Below are 22,629 nucleotides of genomic sequence, written 5' to 3'. Positions count from 1 at the left end.
GATTCCTTTTCTTACTGTAATTTCGGAACCATAGAGGGTGGTGTCTGTTAGGTCTCAGTAACATTTTGTGGCAAGGAAGTACTCTATACCCTCATAGCTGAGGATAGGGTAAATGGGGGGCAAATTAGCCGCCATCGCCAAAAAGAGTGGGAATTCAGCCTCTTCCTCCTAGTCATTTGACATGTGTAGGGGAGTCCATAAGGAAAAAGTGGTGGGGTGATACCAGACCATGCCCAGACTTGCTGTTGCTGCTTGTTTATGCATATAGGGGTTTTCACTTGTCCTTCTGCCCACTTAGAGTTACAGGCTACTTTTTTTGATCTTGAACACTGAAGGAAAAGGCAAAATTAAGTTCTTGCATGTATGAATTTCTAAAATTTTCTCCTTAGGAAACAAGATAGTGATTATGTTAAGTTTTCTCAGTACCATTAGTCCCCAGGGGTAGGGAGGCTCTTCTACAGAGATGGTAAGTCAGGGGCATACACCAGAGATGAGACTCCTGGCTCTAGCAAGTCTCTGCCACCCACTAGCTTTAAAATCTTTAACAGGTTTACAGCCTTCCTATGTTTTATTAGTTCCTTTATCTGCAAATCCGTAGGGTCTTAAAGTTTAATTAAAAGTCCATGATTCTAAATAAGGAAGCATTTTTTGCCTCTTAAAAGCAACTTTTTTCTTTCTTAGGAATGACACTATTATAATAGAAGTTAGGTTTTTTTAAAAGGTTCTAGTACTAGTTTTGCTTTTATTTTAAAGGATACACTGTCTAAAGTGTGTTTATCTGTTGGCTAGATTTGCTTAAGGATGTCTGATTCAGGATTTTGCTGAGCCAAATGGAGTTCCTAATATACATGACTATGTTATATTACAATGTTACCTTGTCTAAATACAATAGGTTTATGGGTAAAGAAGGGAATTTTGAGAAGTAGGTTAGACTGCTTGCCCTAAAGGACCACTCTAAAGTACTGCTTCTCTTTCACCATTCTAGGCAATGAAAAATTGTAAGAGTCCAGAAAGTTAAAAAACTTCATTTTGAGCCTTTATCTTTATTCTCTGCTCTCTCAGCTTGGCTATTAATTGGTCCCACTTTCTTTCTAGACTCCCATTTCCTTCCTCCCTCCTTCCCTCCCTCCTTCCCTCCTTCCCTCCCTCCTTCCCCTCTTCCCCCCTTCCCCCCTTCCTCCCTTCCCCCCTTCTCCCACATGGCTTTCAGGATCTCAGTTCCCCCACCAGGGATTGAACCTGGGTCATGGCAGTGAAAGCCCAGAATCCTAACCACTAGGCTACCAGGGAACTCCCTAGACTCCCATTTTCAGTTCTCAAATCTTGGTTCTCTTTGTGCTCTAGTTACCCTTTTGTTTCTTTAGAATGTACATTTTTCTCTTAGTATTTATTTTCCTTTTTGAGGTTCAGTCTTGGAATACATTTTTTTCCATCTTTATATGGAATGGAAGAAAAGGATGGTTTGCACTAATAACTACAGTTCTCCCGCACCCCATCCCCACACCCAGCATTTCCATTCCTTTGATTTGAGATATTCACTAACTGCAGAACATTGAATTGTTATTGTCTCCTTGAGTCTGGAAAAACTTTTATTTTCTTAGCAGGCTAACTATATAGGACAGGGAGAAAATAATTGACCTGTCCTAGATAAATTTTTTAGATAAATTTCAAATAAACATTTAAAATGAAGCTATGGGCTTCCCTCGTGGCACAGTGGTTAAGAATCCGCCTGCCAATGCAGGGGACACTGGTTCGAGCCCTGGTCCGGGAAGATCCCACATGCCGCAGAGCAGCTAAGCCCTTGCACCACAACTACTGAGCCTGTGCTCTAGAGCCTGCGAGCCACAACTGCTGAGGCGCGCACACCTAGAGCCCATGCTCTGCAACAAGAGAAGCCACCACGATGAGAAGCCTGCGCACTCCAATGAAGAGTAGCCCCTGTTCACCACAAATAGAGAAAGCCTGCACGCAGCAACAAAGACCCAGCACAGCCATAAATAAATAAATAAATAAATAAAATGAAGCTATATCACTATGCTATTATGAATAGTTTAGATAGACAATTTAGTTCATTACTGAAATGTGTTTTGGCTATCCTTTCCCATTTTACCTTTTCTCCTTCCCCAGTTATCTACATATCAGATTAGGTTGCTGATCTGAGAAATACATCACTGACCCAGAGCAGTATTGCCTATTAATTGACCATCTGATCTGCTTAGTGCACTTTAATTTTATTGGGATCTCCCTTGTCCAAGTTAGTGTGCATGTCTCTGACTTGTAGCTATTACTGATATTTCCAAAAATAGGTAGAACTTTTCTGGGTGTTAACGTGGTGTTTGTTACTAGAGCCACTTTTTTTTTTTTTAACCAGCTAGCTGTAAAGAAGTTTACCTTTACGCTCTTACCTGCTATTTTAGCCCCATATTTTAGCATCCATAACAGAATATGGATATCTGTTATCTCTGCCTTGGAGGAACCAAGGAGAGGAAATAATAAAAGCTAAAAGGACAAAATAATGGTTTCTGTGCCAGGAAGAGTCATGTGTAGTTTTAAATAAGGGGGATCGTCAACATTGATCTGGTTTATTTTGTCTCCAACTATGCATATTCTATTGTAAAACCATTTTACATGTATCAAGAGATTTTATTTTGGAAACACTGGGTACTTGTGGGTAAGTTGGAGATACTGCTTTACTCAAAAGTGTTACTATTTGGTGCCACACTTGTGATTTGCTTCTGAAATTAACTTAACTCTTAGCCTTTCTTCCTACCTCAGTAAACTTATCCCCCAAATCAGCTAAAATCATACACATTGCTAGCCCATGCAGGCAATAACAGTGATAGCTATTCTATACTAGTGCTTTTTATGGGCCAGGTGTGCTTTATATGTACTACCTCGTTTATAACACCCTTGTGAGGTAATGATAGCATCCTGTCATTTCAGATAGAAAAATGAGGCCCAAGTTAAGTTCTTTGCCTAGTTCAGTCCACTGATAAGTGATGGACCTGGGATTTGAACCGAGGCCTGTCAGGATTCAGTTCCTATGCTTTTAACAACTGAATGAATTGGGTGGATGAGTGATTTTTATTAATTAATCAGCTGTCTCACAATGAAGCAGAGGATGTGCAAGTTGAATTTTTTAATTCTTGTACATGAGCTGGGAAGTACATTTCTTAAAGATCAGAATGTTATCATCAGTTTCATAAGTAGGAAAGCTTATTAGGAGTCCAAATCTCTTGCCTCTTGTAAAGGTAATACAAGCAAGTAGTCTTGACTTGTGTTGAAGGTTTTGTTTTTCTCAAATGCAAATGATTACAGAGAAACAAGATATGCTTAGAACTGTTACAGGTGAAAGAAGACTGGCACATCATCCTGATCAAATTCTTGTTCTTTAAACTTGGGAGCTCTCACACTAGTTTTCCTTGTTCAAATACTAAAATAGTTTCAAGGTTTTTTTTTCCTATCTAGATATGTGTATTAGGATCAGTGTATCACTGATTTTGTCAATAAAATTGCAGTGATTCAGGTTTAGTCCCTTTGTTCCAATCAGGTTAACATTTTATATATATTCTGAATTTTGCCTTGTCTGGAGTCTTCTAAATGTTACCTTTGCTGTGCCTTCAAATTTGATTTTTTAATTCTTATTTTTGCATTGAGACTTCTCATACATAGCTCGTTGACTTTATTTTCTCTTATAGGATTCAGTTATACAAAAGATGTTTCAAAAACAGTACTGTTGGCCCAAAAGCAATTTTTACTTATCAAAAAGGAGTAAGGAAGATAATCTTCAATGCTTGTATATGGGCTTTTAAAAACCATGCTCTACAGTGCAACTACAAAAGCTCTAAATAATAGTAAACTGTTACACATACTGTGTGCTTGATGCTCTGTTAAGTGCATTAAAAGGCAATATTGCATAGTAGTTAAATGCTGGACTCTGAAGACAGCCTGCTTGAGATCAATCCTGGCTACACCGCTTACTAGCTGTGTGACAGAGGGCAGGTAGTTAATGTCTCTGTGCCTCAGTTTTCCTATCTAAATTGGGCTAATATACCCACCTCATGGACGTATATGAGTTGAGTGTGTTAATACAGTTCTACAATTATTTATCCTAATCCAGAGGGCTCTAAAAACTAGATTTGTGCGTGTGTCTGTGACTCAGTGGTTAAAAAAAACAAAAACCTGTCCTAAACTTGCAGTTTGAATAGTCATATATTTTCCTGCGGAAGTATTAATTTGTTTAATAACAGTGCTACCACAGATCCTGCTGAGGTTATTAAAAAATCAATATATCTGTACTGGATTCTAAAATTCAAAATCCTGAATTCAGAAACACATCTGGCTCCAAAGTTTTTGAATAGAGTTACATGTACCTGTATATGTAAAGTGCAGAGAGCAGTGCTTAATGTATATGCATTTAGGCTGCGAGTTTTAAATACTGTAGTAAGCCTTTTTGTTCTAAGTTCAGTCCTTCAAGATTCAGGATTCTGTCTGAGGAAAGTATATCAGCTGCTTTAAAATCATTAGTATAATTTAAAAAAAATTATAGTGAGAGCATAAACGTTCGCAGAAAAGCTTTTTTTTTTTGAATGAGTAATTTTAATTTACCTAGGCACAGCTTAAATATGCAAGTATTGTCAGCAGTACTTTAAAAAGTATCATAAAGTAGGAACTTCCCTGGTGGCACAGTGGTTAAGAATCCACCTGCCAGTGCAGGGGACACGGGTTCGAGCCCTGGTCCGGGAAGATCCCACATGCCACAGAGCAACTAAGCCCGTGCGCCACAACTACCGAGCCTGTGCTCTAGAGCCTGTGTGCCACAACTACTGAAGCCCGTGCACAGCAACGAAGAGTAGCCCCCACTCGCTGCAGCTAGCGAAAGCCCGCGAGCAGCAACAAAGGCCTAACGCATGCATAAAGTAAGTTAATTAATTTTAAAATAAAGGAATCATATAAAGTATAGTGGTGCCAGAACACACAAACTATATGTAGAATGTTAAGGGACTTCCTTTCAGAAGTTCTTTGATTTTAATTCCATTTTAATTTAAATTCAAGACAGTAAAACTATTAGGGCTTATAAAAACAAGTGGCAAAATCATGTTACTTGTAAACCACAGATTCTGTCCTGTTATTTCCATCAGTGTAGAGAAACTGATAGTTGTTTTTTTACAAGAGTTAGTTCATCAGTCTATTCCCTCTCTACCCTGCTCCCTGCCCCTCAAACAATCAGTGGAGAGCAAAAAATATGTGCAGTCCTTTGTATATAGACACCAATACTATAGATTCAAGTTTGGGGGTCTTCTCTCCCAACTACCACTTTTTGTCACTCATTTGTACTCTAACATTGACCTTTGCTGTGACCTAATTGACTACAAATGAACACTTTCCTAAGTTAGCTAGCTTAACTTAGTGTCTGTGAAATATGCTAAGAAATTGAATGTATTTCCTTGGAATTACTACTTACTATTTTGCTATTGATTAGTTGCAAAATGATGAATTTATTTCGACTACCACAGAGGTAATGGTCTCATAGCAAAAAGGACACTAACACGTGAATTTGGAATCTTAAAATCCCAGTTTTGATACGTTAATGGTGTGTTTTGAGGACAAGTGACAACCCTTCTGAACTATTTTTCTCATCTCTAACACTAGATGATAATTACCTGTCAGGACTGTGAGGACTTAACTAAGTCCTGACTCAAAAGTATGTGACCAATAATTGTCACTTAAGTATAAAGTCCTTGATTTTTTTTCTCAGTGCTGTTGAGTAGTAGAATTCCTAAAAGGAAGGTAACAAATCTGACTTAGCTGCTATTCAAGGGCAGCCTCAGCCGTGTTTTTAGCTGTGTCTGTCACTGTTTCACTGTGTACCTAAGCTCCAGGCACACAGGAATAGTGTGTTTAGCGGTTTGCATACTTTTTATGTAAAGGGCCATATAGTGAATATTTTAGGCTTTGTGTGGCACATAAAGACTCTATTGCATGTTCTTCTTTTTAGTTTGCAGACCTCTGCTCTGTCTGAACATCCCATGTATTTTTATTCCTTCTTCCATCCGACCTGGAAAGCTTCAATTTCCTATTGATGTGTCAAAACTAAGTTCATATGCCACCTCCAGGAAAGCTGTTTAATCTTGTGCTACTCTGTCAATGACTGGCTTTGTAGCAGTTGGATTGGGTTATTTGCTTATGGTTGAGGCACCCATTAGATCCTTTGATAGAATCAAACCAAAACCACAGTGTCCTGTGAGCGTGTTTGAGAGTTTGATCTGTTCATTATCAAGTCACTACAGTTGACTCATTTCTTCCCTCATGACTGAGCTGCTTTGGGGGAGGGTCGAGGGGCTGGCTTTGAACTTTGTACCTGCAGTACCTGGTGCATAGAGAAGCTTTCAGAATTTGGTAGATGGTCTTAACGCTGCACAGAGGAATGCCCTTATTTTCTTCTCTTCATTCTTTTAAGTGTCCTCAGTTAGAATACTCTTGTTAAATCCCCCCTTCCATCCCCTCCACAGGAATTCACTGCCACTCCAGCTGTGTTGTGGTGGAGGTGCCTTGTTGATGCATCTGTTAAGGCACCGCCCAGAGTTTCACGAATTTTAGGGTTAGTTGCATGGTGTCTGTTTTACCTGTGTGTCCTACTTCATTACGTTGTTATTTACTTATTTTTGGATCTTTGATGCCAAGCACAGTGCCTTTCACGTAGTAGATATTCAAGTATTGACACTCTTGTTGCACACTAAGGAATTAGTTTTAAAAACTGTACTTTGTTTATAATATGTGCCCTTGAAATTATTTATTCATCAATATAGATAGAATAGTAATTTTAAAATAGATATTTAACCCCTGGTCATGAGAGCTAAATCTAATTTGTTATTCAGTTATCTACATCACTAGAGGGAATAGCAATTATATAACCAATCAAAAGCCATGTAAAACATATTTTTTTTGTGTTGCCATTTAATTTTCAGATTCCTTTTATCCCCCCCTGATTGTTTTAAAACCAAAACATATGTGTTTCATTAAAGAAAGGACTGAAATTTACTTTCTAATTAGGTTAGTCATCCTTTGAGAAGAAATTTTGAGCCCAAGGAACTTGGGTAAAGGAGGCCAGAGTTTTACAAACCGCGGAATTGGTTTGGGCATATGCACAGTTCTGGAAACTAAGAGTGAGTCGAGCAGTTTCATTTATAAGCATACCAACTTCTGGAGGCAAAAATTTGGACTGCTTACTAGTACATTTTTTTTTCTGGAAAACCCCCAAAGAGATTTCGAGCTACTGAATACTACATGAACCTCTTCGGTGAGGGTTATGTCCTTTATTTTTTTAACAATATTAATACCTTTGCCGTCTTTCAAAAGCCATATACTTTTTTTCTTGGATTGGGTTTTCACTTTAATATTGGTAATAGAATAATATATAGAATAGTATAGATACGTTACGAATACATGTTCATGGTATCATACCCATTCATTCATTCATCAACGTTGAGTGCAAGTATGTGCCAGACACTGTTCTGGACCCTAGGGATACACTGGTGAACAGATGCCCTGCGTTTATGAAGCCTAACTTCCGGGGGAGATGAGCAGAATGTATGTTAAATGATGTTAAGTGCTAAGGGAGGAAACTGCACGTGCGAAGAGGCCCTTAGGTGGTTGAAATTTGAGATAGGAGACCGATTGAGAGCTCAGGGAGCCGACTTGAACTCAGTACAGACACGAAGGAAGTAGAGGGAGCGGTGGAGATTCCTGAGACAGAGCACCGCCGGCAGGAGGAGCAGCAGACGTGCAGGCCTCGGTGTGCGCGGGCGCTAGGGAGGCCGTGGGGCTGGGGCTGAGTTGGTGAGGGTCGGGATTGAGTGAGTGGAGGCAGTGGGGGCCTCAGTCACGTGGGGCCTTGCAGGTGGTAGAGGTGACGTGGTGGTAGCCAGTGCCAGGGCTCGCCCCAGCTTAATGTGGAATCCTGTTGTCCTCAGTGCTGTCAAAATTTTACTGGTTATCGTCCTTTTTAAAAATGTTCTGATTTTTATCAAGTGTATATTACAGTCGAATCAAATTTACTTGATCTAGTAGGGATTGCAATGGAGGTTTGCTCTGAACACCTGATGGTATTGACGAGAATGAATTTGAGTCGTGGTATATGACTTAGTGGGTATATGCGAAGGCCTCAGGTTCAGTACTTCATGGAAATATTTACTTCTGTTCTTTTAACACATTAAATTACAGATAATGTCACATTTTAGTGTAACCTGTGTTTAGCAAAGCTGTTTCCTGTTCTGGAATATAAGTATGGTTATAGCGTACTAGATGCTGAGACAAAATTGGATTAATTAGAATGATTGGTTGTGGACAGGGACTTAATGAGTGTGGCATAGGATTTTATGTTTAATAGAATTGTCAAAATCAGATCCGCAGGCCTGTTTTTATGGGCCGTCTGCCAAGACTAGAAGTCGCTTTGGTGCCTGTACTCCCTTAAACATGTATTTGCATTCCATTCCTTGTCAACATGAGACAAAACAAGGAAAAATAAAATCAGAATTTTAGAGCTGGAATGAATCTTAAGTACTGTCTGGTTTTACAAATGCATTTTTTTCCAGAGCACCCTCATACACTTTTTTCTTCATAAGAGTTCTTTAACTCACACAGATAGTTAGTGGGTGATAGAATTTAACTTGGATAAAACTTATTTACCTCAGTCTTGTACTGATCTTCTGACAGTTGTCCCAAATATCAGGCAACTAAAAATTCCAGCATTGGGAAGATATTCTGTATAAGATAGTGGTTCTCAACCTTGAGGGTGAGTGACCCTCACCTGGGAAGCTTGTTTTTTTAAAATGTAGGCTTCCTCTGTTTCCTTCCTGAGATTTTAAATCAGTAGGTTTGTGATAGGGCCCAGTAAATCTGTGTTTATCATGACGTGGTGACTTTGAAGTATGTGACCTAGGACCTTGCCCTTAAAAAAATGATTTCGCAGAGTAAAGGTGAGAGAAAAAGTGAGGTTATTAGCACTAATCATCTCTGGTGTCTTATTTCTGAAAAATTTTAGAAAAAAGTAAAAAGCTACTTGAGATCTTGTTCTTTTGAAGAATTTGTTTCCCTCTCACATAGATGTAAAGGCAGAGGAGAGATGCTTAATGATTATTTTTGTTCCTCTGTCATCAGAACCTTAGGGTCATTATGCTACAAGTCATTGAATCCATATAACCACAATGGTACACCACATGATGAAGGGAAATCTTTTTCAATGAAAGTGAAACAAATTGAGACTATTTGAACAAGATGCTAGTTTATCATTGCTGAGATATTACTAAAACTGAGCAGAGAATATTAGAATAGTCAATATTCATGGAGGATATATGGAATATGATAGTACTGATTGATGATAAGGCACTATTTCTTTAGCGACTGGAATATTCTCAGATGTTGCCTGATTACACCTAGGTGCTAAGTGAATTAAAAATTATGGTGGTGCTGGTGGATTAAGTCGAGTAGAATATGTCAGGGAGATCTTTCTGGAGTGGAGATCTTTTTCAATATGTAGTTGTATAGTTACCTTAGTAACTAACAGGCAGGAATATGGTTTTAATTGAAAAGAAACCACTTGCCTTTAAAAGCATAACGTCCTAGATGAATGGATAAAGAAGATATGGGCACATATATACAATGGAATATTACTCAGCCATAAAAAGAAACGAAATTGAGTTATTTGTAGTGAGGTGGATGGACCGAGAGTCTGTCTTACAGAGTGAAGTAAGTCAGGAAAAGAAAAATACCGTATGCTAACACATATATGGAATCTAAAAAAACAAAACGTTCTGAAAAACGTAGGGGGCAGGACAGGAATAAAGATGCAGACATAGAGAATGGACTTGAGGACGTGGGGAGGGGGAAGGGTAAGCTGGGATGAAGTGGGAGAGTGGCGTGGACATATAAACACTACCAAATGTAAAATAGACAGCTAGTGTCCTGCAGCTAATGTCCTGCTAAGAGAAAATTTATGCTTGGTAAGTTTATTCTAGATCTTTGACTATGTCAGTATAAAGTAACTTCATTGTAGAAAGATGGATAATAGTCTAGGTTAATGGAATATAGGTAGTTGAAAATTTTTAGTGATTAAATAATCCACACCTTTGAAAGGCTGAAGAACAGGAAGCTAAAGAAATCATGTTTTGAAAAAAAATGTATTGCAAGTAAATTTGCAAATACAATGCTAGTTTTAAGAAAAAGTGTATAGAGGTTATTTCTTCCAAACTATCTCACTGCTATTAAAATTTTTGTAGCCGTGTTACAGATGAGAAAAAGTTTGATTCAATTACAGAAATTTGATATGAAGAGAATATTTGTAAAGGAACAGGCACAAAGAGAACAGGAATATGACACACCTGTAAAGTTATTAGTAAGCTTATTTGTTTAAAGGAACTTAAAATGTTTTTTAATAATTTGGTGTTTTAACCTAGTGATTTATTTATAGCTTTGTAGGTATACTGTTTCCAGTCCCATTACTTATCTTTATCACTCTATGATAATAACATAGACCCTAATAAAGACTGACGCCTGTGTATTTGATTTAAAAAATATTAAGACATGGTAAAGGTTCAGTAAACCAAATAGCAAATATTTGCTAGGTTAGGTTATACACGCATAAATGTATACTTACCTTTACACAGTAAGTACCCAAAAATTGTATGTAAATTGATTACTTTTGAGTGTAGGCAGTTTAAATAAAACCTGTGGTTGAGTCCCTTTATTGTTAAAGGTCAGTCAGCACTAACTTAGTTTTGTAAATATGATTCTAACATACTGGGCTTTTCAAAGTGAAACTTGTATATGCATATAAAATATGAGCATGCATATATGTACCAAAGCCCTTAAAAGGAATTCAGCTTTCTTTTATAAACACCAAAACTCACTCTGCCTGTAAACTGTTTTTGCTAAAGTTTGCATCACTGACTCTCAGATTTGCACCTTTTTGTCTGCATACGCTACTAGGACTTATTCTGTGCATGTAGATTTTTGTCAGCTCCCTCCTTCCCCCTCAGTAAATCCGTTAACTTAAAAAAAATGTGACACTTCTATAGAATAAATGTTCATAAAGCAAATTAGCATATTCAGCTTATACAGAAATAAAAATTATTCCACTCACACAAGGAATTTCTACTTTGTAAAAATGTAGCTTGTATTTTGGAGTGTAATAAAATCTGGTGTAAGAACAACTGTTGAGTGGGTTAAGTGATTATTCTGAATATATTTTTTAGGGTCAACAGTTATTTGGGGTGATGGTGGGAAGGAGGTATGAGGATGAAGTTAAACAAGTTTTTAACATTGCAATGGAAGTTTGTTCCATGGGATATGTTAATGTAACATAGAACACTTATTGAAGCCCAGCAGTACCATTTCTTCATTTCCTCTCTGTGCTGACACAGCAGCATCTGTCACATTCAAGACAACTGAGTCAAACTAGGACCTTAGGACCTTGAAAACGAACCTGTGATGTCCTTTAGGATTGGTTTATATCACCACTGAGAATTAATTAAAGGACAAGTCAAGATTCAGCTCGGCAAACTGGGCAGCATTTGCAGCTTTTGGACTGGCCTGGTTAGAGGTTATTTAGGGATTGGTACCAATTTGCAAAAAGTTTGTATTCAGCAGTGTCCTCTCTTCCGTAAAGTACATCTCTTCCTTTGCACACTTGATTCTTCTCTTTCAAAGCAGATCTTTAGTTTTCTTCATTGAACACAATTTGAGGCTCTTTTGTCATTCCTATGATTAATCCAGCCTTGAGTTTCCCCTCTGCCCTTAAAATATCCATTTCCTTTCATGTTAAGTTGACTTCCTTGGCTATTGAGTGACCCTTCATGACACAGCATAATTCCATTCTCTGTTACGTAAATACATGTCCTGTATTGCATTTAATTGTGGTGCCTTGAAGAGGAGGCCCCTTCTCAAGAGGCGGCCTTCCTTCCCTATGACATGCTCTCCCCCTCGCTAAGTCTGGCGCCTCTTCAGCCCTCACGTGGAGGGCTGCCAAGGGGATCCAGCTAAAATGGAAACTTAAGCAGCCTCCTCCTTGCTGGAAACCTTTCATTGGTTTCCTGTTCCTTATCCCCAAATAAATTCAATTAACATGCAATATGAGTAAGATACAGTTCCTGCCTACATTTCCTTTTTTTTTGGGGGGGGGCACACCTTGTGGCATGCAGGATCTTCCCAACCAGGAATCGAACCTATGCCCCCTGCAGTGGAAGCGAGGATTCTCAGCCACTGGACCACCAGGGAAGTCCTACATTTCCATCTTGATATTGCCTACCTCAGCCTGAACGCTCTTGTTTCCCTGCTCGTACCATACAGCCTCACCTCTACCTGACCTATTCCCTCTGCCTGGAATGCCCTTCCTTTCATCACCCGGCTCTCTCCTGCTCATCCTTGAGTACCCATTGAAGGCATTCTTTCTCCAAGAAGCCCAATGCTCCCATCTTCATCAAGGCCTTTGGTGTACTGAATCCCAATTATCTGTTCTCTCAGACCACAGGCTCTTGTGGGGCGGGATCACTGACTCAATCTTTTTTTTTCCCTTTTATTTCCAGAACCAAGTACGTACAGTTTGCTGGGTGGTGAGGTGGGAGATGGTGTGCAGAACCACTGGCACTTATGTGCTTAGTTAGTAGAGTGACAACCATTTTGAAAACTCAACGTGTAAAATTTGTAGCTGTAGGAAGTTGCTGCTGCCTGAACAGTGTGATCATTACATATAATTCAATGTGTATCTTTCCTCCATCCCTTCTTTCTCCAAAGACTAGCTTGCTGTACACTCCATTAAATGCAGGTGTATGCGTGTTCATCTGATAACCAAGTTTAAAAAAATTCTGTATGACTTTACAGATGTAAATCGGCAACACTAGATATACAGTAGTTTGGTGTATATAGACTATGGGACTGTCATGGTATCAAGACCTTTCATCTCTGAATCTTTGTGTTGTTTTGGAAAACTTTTATTTTCCTTAAGAAAGTTCTTAATCTCTCAAACTATGAGAGTCAAAACCAAAATGTCAAAAACATGAAATACCTGCTCATCTTCCTGATCTAATATTTCAGTTTTTAAAGACAGTCCTTGTTCCTGAGATTCTTTATGTCATTATAGATACATAAGCCATTCCTCCTCAGCCGTGTCTGTCAAGCCGCACCGCCAGCCCTGTTACTAGGAGAGTAACTTATTGGTAATTGGGCTACATCAGCAGCCTGATTTGTACTGCAAAGGTAGAAATCATTATGCTGCTTCATGCCCAATGACCACTTACTGAAAGCAGACTGAAAGGGTGTGAAGACCTGGTTTGCAGAATGTCAATGAAAGTCCTTCCCCACAAGTCTGATTTACCTTTGCCTACATTTTTCCTCTTTATCCTAATGCTTGCTAATTTTCTTTTCTTGGGGGTGACTCTTAACAGGGCAAGCCACCTGCTAATCACATGCCAGCACATAGTATAGATAAAGAATTTCCTATGAGCTGCCTTATAATGTTCACTCTCAGATGCCATTATATGTCTTGTTTTCCCTTTTCTGTCTGTGTTTTTATCTAGGAACTCTGGGGGCACATTTGCAAGACTGGGAAAGAACAATAAAGGTTAAGAACAACTGAGGAATTAGGTACAAATAACAACAGAAGACAACTTATTGTTTTAGTGACGATTTAAAAGGAACTCAAGTGTACAGTTGAGATCTTTGACAAATTGTAAATAATTTTTCATGATTATTTCAAAATAGCTTGGTAAGGAAGTCTTAAAAGCAGGCCTTACTGGCAAAGAAAAGCAAAAAAAGAACAAGTAATAAAAGGATTATGATGATATTTTAGACTTAAACTACCCTTTCAGTACATTTGCAATTCTGGATAAAGTTCTGTAAAGCAGTTCAAAAATATTCTGTTAAGTGTCTCGAATAACATTGCTCAGATGGAATATAAAATACTTCATGGTCCCTTCAGCATCAAGATGCCTCAAACTTTGGTTGTTTCTGGAGTTAATTCTTTACAGCACCTGGTATATGAAGTGATTTCACACCATGCCCAAGATGCGGGCCACCCACCAGCTACATGGCATGATAACTCTGCAGGCTGAACGGCAACCCTGGTAATTATAAGGCCATGGATAATAGCCCCCCAGTGGTTCACAGATCTTCTGGCAGTGGGTGTAGCTCCGCCTGCATTCTATACAGCAGATTCCTTCATGATCCAATCTAGGGTCGAATGTCATGCCTTCTCCTTCCTGCTGCTGTGAAATAAAAGAGAATTATTTGTATTTCCTTCATAATGAGAAGTTTATAGCATCCACGTTATTTTAAAGTAAGGTCCTGAATGTCTCACTGCTACCAGAAATCAGCATTATTTTCTGTAAGGACTTTTCAATCTTTAAACCTTGTAATTCAGAAATCCTTCTAACATCAGGGAACTTCCATCTACCTAATCTGTCACTGGCAGGAAGGTTTAGTTTTTTTTGTTTTCTGAATGTTATGGTGAAGTTTCTCCATGCCTTAAATGAGCCATGGTTACCACTCACTAGTGACTCAATTTGTTTTAAATAGGAAAACAGGGAGCGTGATTCAAAAGTAGCATTTCTGCCACTGCTGCGGCACCCTGGTGCCTGCTTGTAATAATGGCTTCCAGGGCTCTGGGGAGCACATTTTGAAACTCATTGATCCAGGCTAACAACAGATTGCTATTCCACTTGAACTGGCTGAGAACACTGCCAAGTCACTTAGCTTCTGCCTTCGTGTCAACATAAGGGTCTGTAACACTCAGAAAAAGGCACCATACAGTGTAAAGCTTCAAGACCTTAAACTTTATCTTCTAGTTTCTATGTGCCATCATTATAGTTAAATAAATACAAACTCGTATCGAAGTAGAAGTCACCTACAGAACCCTATTTTCACTGCTGGAGAGGTCACAGAACTGGAAGAAACGTGCCCCTGCCAAGTTATGTAATATCTGGTTTTCCTTTTCATGGATTTCTAGGGGTAAAGAGTCTATATCCTCTTTAATATGGCATTGAATTACACTGGCAAAGAGCCCTGATCATTCATGTAAATTCTTTGTTCAGTTTAAGCCTCTTTCCTGGAAGAATAACTTGGGGAGATGCAGCATCAACATAGGTTAGGCTTGAGCTAAGTGAACTTAAGCAACCCTATCACCTTTCTGGTATACTTTTTAAAAAGTCTTTATTCAACTATTTTTGCTGTGTGTGTGTGTGTGTGTGTGTGTGTGAGGGGGGTGCTTTCTATTATGAGAAATTCCCAACGTATTGGAAAGTGGAGAAAATTGTGTGCTGAACATCTAGATTTGACAATTGCCAACCTTTTGTCAAATTTGATTTTTTTAAGTATTTTAAATTCTGAAGTAAATTTAAAGAGACTTGAGGGCATAGTGACATTTCACCCATAAATACATTAGAATGTCTTTCCAAAATAAGATAGTATTTTCCTGCACCACACTGCCATTATCACACCTCACAAAACTAACAATTCATTAACACCATCTGACACAGCCTATGTTCAGATTTTGTCATCCAAGTATTTGTCTTACTCTCTTAACGCCATTTAAAAAAAAATTCTTTAGACTCTCCCCTTTAGAATGTCCCCTTTAGACATTTTTTCCCCCTTATCTCTTGAAATAGGTTCATCTGGGACAGCAAAATTAAAAACTGCCTCATTAATTAATTGTCGCTGACTCTTCCAGGGCAGGAGTAGTCAAAAAGCCTGTTGGTTGAGGCATTTCCTCACCTGAGGGTTCAACAAAAGTTTGTTAGGATTAAAAAGTTGGCAGAAATCTCAGGTTCTTGCCCTGAGATATTTCCTTAAAGGGATATGTGAAGGACGGAGATCACGGGGAAGGTGTTGCTGCTTAAAGCTCAACACGTAATAAAGGAAAAAACTGTTACCAGTGAAATTTTTTCAAGAATGTGGGTCACTTAAGGCTGAAAGCAGGGCAGTCACATCCTGCCCTTCTGTGGAGGGGCTGATGCCCTCATCCCTAGAACCAGATGCAGAGAATAAACTATATTAAGTTTTCTGTTTGCCTATTCAGTTTTTTTGGTTTTTGGTTTTTGTCTGCGTTGGGTCTCCGTTGTTGCACACGGGCTTTCTCTAGTTGGGGTGGGCGGGGGCCCCTCTTCGTTGCCGTGCGCGGGCTTCTCATTGCAGTGGCTTCTCTTGTTGCGGAGCACGGGCTCTAGGCACACGGGGCTCAGTAGTTGCAGCACGCGGGCTCAGTAGTTGTGGCTTGAGGGCTCTAGAGTGCAGGCTCAGTAGTTGTGGCGCACAGGCTTAATTGCTGCACGGCATGTGGGATCTTCCTGGACCAGGGATGGAATACCCGTGCCCCCTGCATTGGCAGCGAGATTCTTAACCACTGTGCCACCAGGGAAGCCCCAGATTTTATTTATTCTTTGAGCTTCAGGGAATTAAGTACTGTGGTGTCCTGAATTTTCTGATAAAGCCTTGGGTTACTTTAAAGAAATACTGTTTTGCTCTAAATCTTTCTAAAATATATTAATCTAAAATGGTAAACTAGAAAATATATTTGCAACACATGAAACAAGAGGAAAGAAAATGTACAAATGACTTCTCTGTGTATGAAAATATGCTCAATCTTACACATAATTAAAGACTGGCAAGATAAAGACAACCAGGAGTTACAGTTTTACACCCAAGACTTTTTAAAAGTTTGATAATAAATTAGGCCTTTCATCACCATTTGAAGACATGTAGCTGCTGTAATTCCCCGGTAGACAATTTAGTGTCCTCCGTTAAAATGTAAAATTCTTTGACCCAGGAGACCCATGTGTCAGTATTAGTGCTAAAGATGTACTCCTACAGTGTACAAAAGGTATGGACTAATAGCTAACATGGAGTAAGGTAGTGCTTACTATGCACCCAGCACTGTGCTAAGAGCTTCACCTGCATTACCTCATTTACTCCTTCCCAATACCCTATGAAGCATGTACAAGGTGTATCTTATTAACAGTATTTGAGGAGGGACTTCTCTGGTGGCGCATCGGTTAAGAATCCGCCTGCCACTGCAGGGGACGTGGGTTCGAGCCCTGGTGCAGGAAGATCCCACATGCCACAGAGCAACTTAAGCCCGTGCGCCACAACTACTGAGCCTGCGTGCCACAGCTGCTGAAGCCTGCACACCTAGAGCCCATGCTCCGCAACAAGAGAAGCCACCGCAGTGAGAAGCCCATGCACCCCAACAAAGAGTAGCCGCCTCTCACCACAACTAGAGAAAGCCCCCATGCAGCAATGAAGACCCAACGCAGAGAAATAAATAAATAAATAAAAGTTTAAAAAAAAAAACGGTATTCGAGGAAAATAATTTACATGTCCACCAAAGCAGAACTACAGCTCAATTTCTGTACATTTATCCACACAGTGGAATATAATGGTGCCATTAAAGTGAATGAGGTGGATCCATATAGGAGATACAAAACAACTTCCAAAAAACTGTATTGGAACTGAAAAGACAGCAAAGTGGAAGTTGTGTATGCTTTTTTGCGTTAAAAATGTGTGTGTGTGTGTGTGTACACTTATACAAAGGAACTGGACAAATAGCCATTGTTAACAGGTTGCTCAGGGGAGGGTGTCTGGTAGAAGGGAAAGTCACTTTTCATTGTATACATTTTTATACTGTTTAAAAAAATACATGCGTGTATTCTTTTTTCAATTAAAACACTAGTTACACATAAGTACTTAGTTTTCTATTTTCACTCCCTGCAAAGTATAGTAATGGTAAAACTACATTTCATTGAAGATTTGAGAAATTTTTAGCACGTTGGTGTCATCCTTACAAACACCAGTTCTCGAGGTTTCTGTCTAAAGTGTTTGATCTCCATATGTGAGTCTGTCTCCCGAATGGACTGAGTGCCCTCAAGGGCAGAAGTTACTCCTGTCTGTGTGCACAGGGCCTGGAAAAGAGAAGGTTCTCAACGAATGTCTGTTGAATGGACGAATAAAGTGGATATAAAGGGGGAAAGAGAATACTTTCATCCTGTGCGTTGCCTGCAGGGCACGCTCTCGGAAATATTTTTAAATCATCAAATTCCTGATATGAATTTGTCTTTATAAATTCGCCTGTGCCTCAAAAAAGGAGAGCACAGAAAACAACTTTGAACAAGGAGTACAACCAATCAGGATTTTACACTACAGAAGCAATGCTGAAGGGTTGTTCCCCTCATTTATAAACCCTGCAACAAACAAAAGATGTATTTTTTTAAATAATTGGGTAAAAGTCTCAGTTGAATACTAGATGCTTATTTGAAATCTCAAGCAGAAATATCACTGCTTCAGTGCTGGGTTTAGTGCAGTCATCTGAACCTGTCATACAAACACCAGTACACACGTGGTAAGGGTTGTCTGGATTGAAGGGCTCTGAATCCTCTTGAACACTGGGTCTAGTTTCGTTATTTGGTCTTCCAGGCCCTGGGTTGCCCCATGCGCCACTGCGTAATCTTCTTGTGGTCATTGTTGTAACAACTTTTCTTACCAATTCTCTTCTTTCTCTCTGGATTTCTGCCAAAAAAAAAAAAAAAAACCCAAAACTTGCTGTAAGTTAATTGCTTTATTTGAATAATTAAGGAAATTCTGTGTTTATCAGGGTGAAAAACATAAGAAAAGGATATTAAAACACATACGACCAGATCCTATTTAAATTTATATTAATGATTTTCATAAGAATAAAGCATGTTTCACAGTCTTGGGTTAGTAGTTAAACATCAGATAATCAGAATTTGGTTTATCATACTAACTGAGGCAGGTGTTGTAAGATAACTGACAAAATCTATTCTCAGTTCCCTTTTCCTTTGCCTGCCTCTACTTAGGGGCTGAGAAAGTAAAATAGCACTTATTTCCCTAGCCTCCCTTGCAATTAGGAATGGCCAGATGACACATAAGCAGAATATGCTAGTGCAGTTTCTGGGAAAGCTTTTGCTTTCTTGGTAAAAGGGGACAGATACAGCTTCCTCCATCTCGTCCGTCTTCCTTGAATGTAGATGTGACATCTGGGTTATGTGACCAGAAGTGATAGGCACAAGGATGACAAGCCAGCATGCCTCAGATAGCAGATGGTAAGTTAGAAAGAGAGTTGACGATAGTGCCAAAAACCTACCTCCAGACTTCTGGCTGTATGAAAAAAGTCAACCCGTATTTGTTGAAACCACTGTTGGTCTGCTATTCTGTTACTTGCAGCCCTACACATTCCTCATGAATTTACTATATATGTACAAAGCTTTACAGTTTTCAGGGGATTTACTCTTATCTTGGTTGATTCTTTTAAAAATCACTTGGGACAGAATAAGCAGATACTTTTATACAAAAGGGCAACAAGGCTCGGAAAGACCAAGTGACTTGGCCGAGATCACAGAAGGTGGCAGAGAAGAGGGTCGAACATGAACTTCTCTGGCTTCCAGCCCACTGCCCTCATTCTCCACAATGCCTCATGGGTCCTGCAGCGGGACTGATGGCTGCCGAGTAACAAGAATGGAGAGAGGACCACACAGGGTGGCTTTGGCATCTGAGTCTCAGTTTCTTCTTCAGTAAAATGGGGATAATAATAGTATCTAATTCAGAGGATAGTAATAGAGTTCATGAGAATTTGTTTCTAAGGGTTTTAGCATAGTGTTTGGCATATAATAAGCCCTCAAACGTTAGGTGATGATGATGATATGATGCTATGTTATCTGTGAGGGCATGCATGTGCGTCCAGCCATGGATAGCTTCCCCAGATAGCTTCTTGGTTTCTGTGGCAGGGCTGGAGAGGCATCAGGGAAACCTGGATTCAAACCTCAACTTCACTCCTTTTTTTTTTTTTTAGCAACTCCACTTGTTTTAAGTAACAATGACCTCAGGAGAGTGATTCAGTCTCTGAACCTTAGTTTATTCATCTATAAAGTGGGAATATTACTAGTTAGCTGGACAGTTGTTGGCAAAGATTAAATGAGGGCAAGATGTAAAGATCTAGCACAGTACGGTGCCTGGTACACAGCCCGAGCTCAGCAGACCTCAGCTCCCACCCCCCTCCCTGCTTTCCTCTGACCTTGTACAGCGTCATTCCCAGGGTCTCTGATGATACAGCTACATGACACTGATGACCTGCCAGCGTAAAGATCCAAGGGCAGGGGTTGCTGGACCCTGGAGCTGGGAGGCTTTTATTAGAATTAGGTGGCGGGGAGCCAGGCATCCTCAGGGAGGGTTTCATTTTGTTGACTTTATTGTAAAATATGACTGCATTTATGAGACTGGAAAAAAAATTCCCTCACTTTTAATGTCTATGATATTCCATCCTATGACTACACCAACACTTACTTAATCCTTTTCAAATCTGGGGCCATTTAGGTGGTTTCTACTTTTCTGGTGTTGTACGTAATGTGTGTAATTCTTGGATGGATGGTCTGATGACTGAATACTTAAGATGTGTAATTAATACTTAATGATACATAATTGAATACTTAAGATGTGCTCGTGGGATTTCCCTGGCAGTCCAAGTAGTTAAGACTCTGTGCTCCCAATGCAGGGGGCACAGGTTCGATCCCTGGTTGGAGAACTAAGATCCCGCATGCTGCACAGTGCAGCCAAAAAAAAAAAAAAAAAAAGGTTTGGTCATGCTGTTAGCTGTGAGGGGCCAAGTCACATCTTGGATGTAGGAAACAAGCTCCTTCCCAGAGGGTGACGGTTCTCATTTTATCAGTCATCCCAGCACTGCCAAGAGCGCTGTCTTCCCAACCCCACCCCCAGACCCCTTGCCCTGCTCTTTTTCCATAGAACCTTGGACCATCCCATATGATTTTCTTATTTTAGTTTAGTGTTTATGTACTGTCTCCCTTTAGCTACAACGTAAAACTCCTGGGTGGGGGGGCATGGATTCTTGTCTCTTCTGTTCATCAGAGCATTCCAGGTGCCTAGAACAAATAAGTGGCGCATAATAAACGTGTCAATAAATGTTTGTTGAATGAATGAATGAATACATGAATGAACTCTCTGGGTAAGAAGCATGTCCTCAAACAGAAAGTGATCAGAGAGAGGTCTACATGTAGCAGAGTCGGAGACTTTTGTCCTTGACTGGACAAGGTGACAAGGTATTGGAGAAGGAGTTCCTGGGTAGTGGAAGGCAAGAAGGCCCATTCCACGTGGAGGCAAGTGGGGAACTGAAAGCCAGAACTTGTAAATGGCCAGAGAATTAAGTTGTGACCACCCGCTGGGGCAAGACCTAGGATGGCAAAAGCGACGGTCCATTTGGCAGCCCCTAGGGTTGTGGCAGTCACCGCTCAGAGGATTCCTTCTCACTGAGCCTGCGTGTAGCCTTGGAATTCTCAACCCACTCTTCCAGTCAGCCACTGCCAGCAGCTTATAAATTGCATCCTATTTGCTTTGCCTGGGCTAAAAAGTAACCGTCTTATCCAAGCTTTGGAACTGAATAAGACTTGTGAACTGTAGAAATAAGTTAGCCATGGCAGAATCAGAAACCTGGAGTGTGTGTGTGTGTGTGTGTGTGTGTGTGTGTGTGTGTGTGTGTGTGTGTGTTTTAAACTTTTGGCCGCACCGTGCACGGCATGTGGGATCTCAGTTCCCCGACCAGGGATAGAACCCACATTCCCCGCATTGGAAGCTCAGAGTCTTAAACACTGGACGGCCAGGGAAGTCCCTGTTTTTCCCAGTTGTGGTAAAATATATGTATAACTTACCATTCTAACCATTTTTAAGTGTACAGTTAAGTGGCATTAAGTACAGGCACATGGCTCTGCAAACATCATCACCATCTATCTCCCGAACATTTTTCATCTTGCAAAACTGAAACCTGCACCCGTTAAATAGTAACTGCTCGTTCCCCTCTCCTAAGTCTGGTGGTTTTAATTCCTGTGTTTTCTTTTCTTTGTTTGTTTTTGTTTTTGTTTTTTGCGGTACGCGGGCCTCTCATTGCTGTGGCCTCTCCCGTTGCGGAGCACAGGCTCCGGACGCGCAGGCTCAGCGGCCATGGCTCACGGGCCCAGCCGCTCCGCGGAATGTGGGATCTTCCCAGACCGGGGCACGAACCCGTGTCCCCTGCATCGGCAAGCGGACTCTCAACCACTGCGCCACCAGGGAATCCCCCTGTGTTTTCTTTATTTCCATGCTGCTCTCTCTTTGAGTTCAACATAACCTTTCTGAGAACATAGCCTATCTAGGCTGTGCTAGGAGAGGGGCCTTTTCCCCCGGCTTGAGCCAGAGCTACAAAGTAGGACTTTGGGAGGCCAGTGGGGTGACTGGGATGGAAATCAAGAGAGCAGCCCTGGAGACAGACAAAATCCGGGAAAAGAGCCTGGCCTGCAGAGCTCATCAGCTGCCCTTCTCCACCCAGAAACAGCCCACAGGGTGCTCCAACCTAGCTCTGAACCCCAGGGGCCCTTCATTTATTTTCCCCGGACTTGGAAGTGGACCCTCGAGCCTTGAACTTAAGGAATCTCAGCCTATGCCCACAGCTGCTTTTGGCTGCCCCATAATTCAAGGTTTGACCATAATAAGGAATTGGCAGTATAACAGCTTCTTAGACCCCTGGTTCTCTGCTTTAGGAATAAAAAAAAATGTAAAATTGCGAAGTGCAAACAACAGAGATTAGGG

The 22,629-nt window shown here is 40.3% G+C and overlaps 1 protein-coding gene across 2 annotated transcripts in view; it reads right to left on the bottom strand.

Annotated features, from left to right (window-relative positions):
- Positions 1-13,717: 13,717 nt before the first annotated feature.
- CNMD (chondromodulin) overlaps positions 13,718-22,629 on the bottom strand; it is a 28,877-nt gene continuing 19,965 nt past the window's right edge. Inside the window, exons 6-7 of one of the 2 annotated variants that reach the window (XM_007468597.1) lie at positions 18,380-18,549; positions 13,718-14,258 (exon numbers count right to left, since the gene is read on the bottom strand). In XM_007468597.1, the coding sequence (XP_007468659.1) occupies positions 14,043-14,258; positions 18,380-18,549 (386 nt within the window). In that variant the 3' untranslated portion in view covers positions 13,718-14,042. The remainder of the gene's footprint in view (positions 14,259-18,379; positions 18,550-22,629) is intronic. The other variant, XM_007468598.1, reaches the window with a different exon arrangement.

The sequence above is a fragment of the Lipotes vexillifer genome, unplaced genomic scaffold (assembly GCF_000442215.2).
Source record: "Lipotes vexillifer unplaced genomic scaffold, Lipotes_vexillifer_v1.1 scaffold479, whole genome shotgun sequence".
In the NCBI taxonomy this organism is placed as follows: domain Eukaryota; kingdom Metazoa; phylum Chordata; class Mammalia; order Artiodactyla; family Lipotidae; genus Lipotes; species Lipotes vexillifer.
This window is presented reverse-complemented; position numbering and strand designations above follow the sequence as displayed.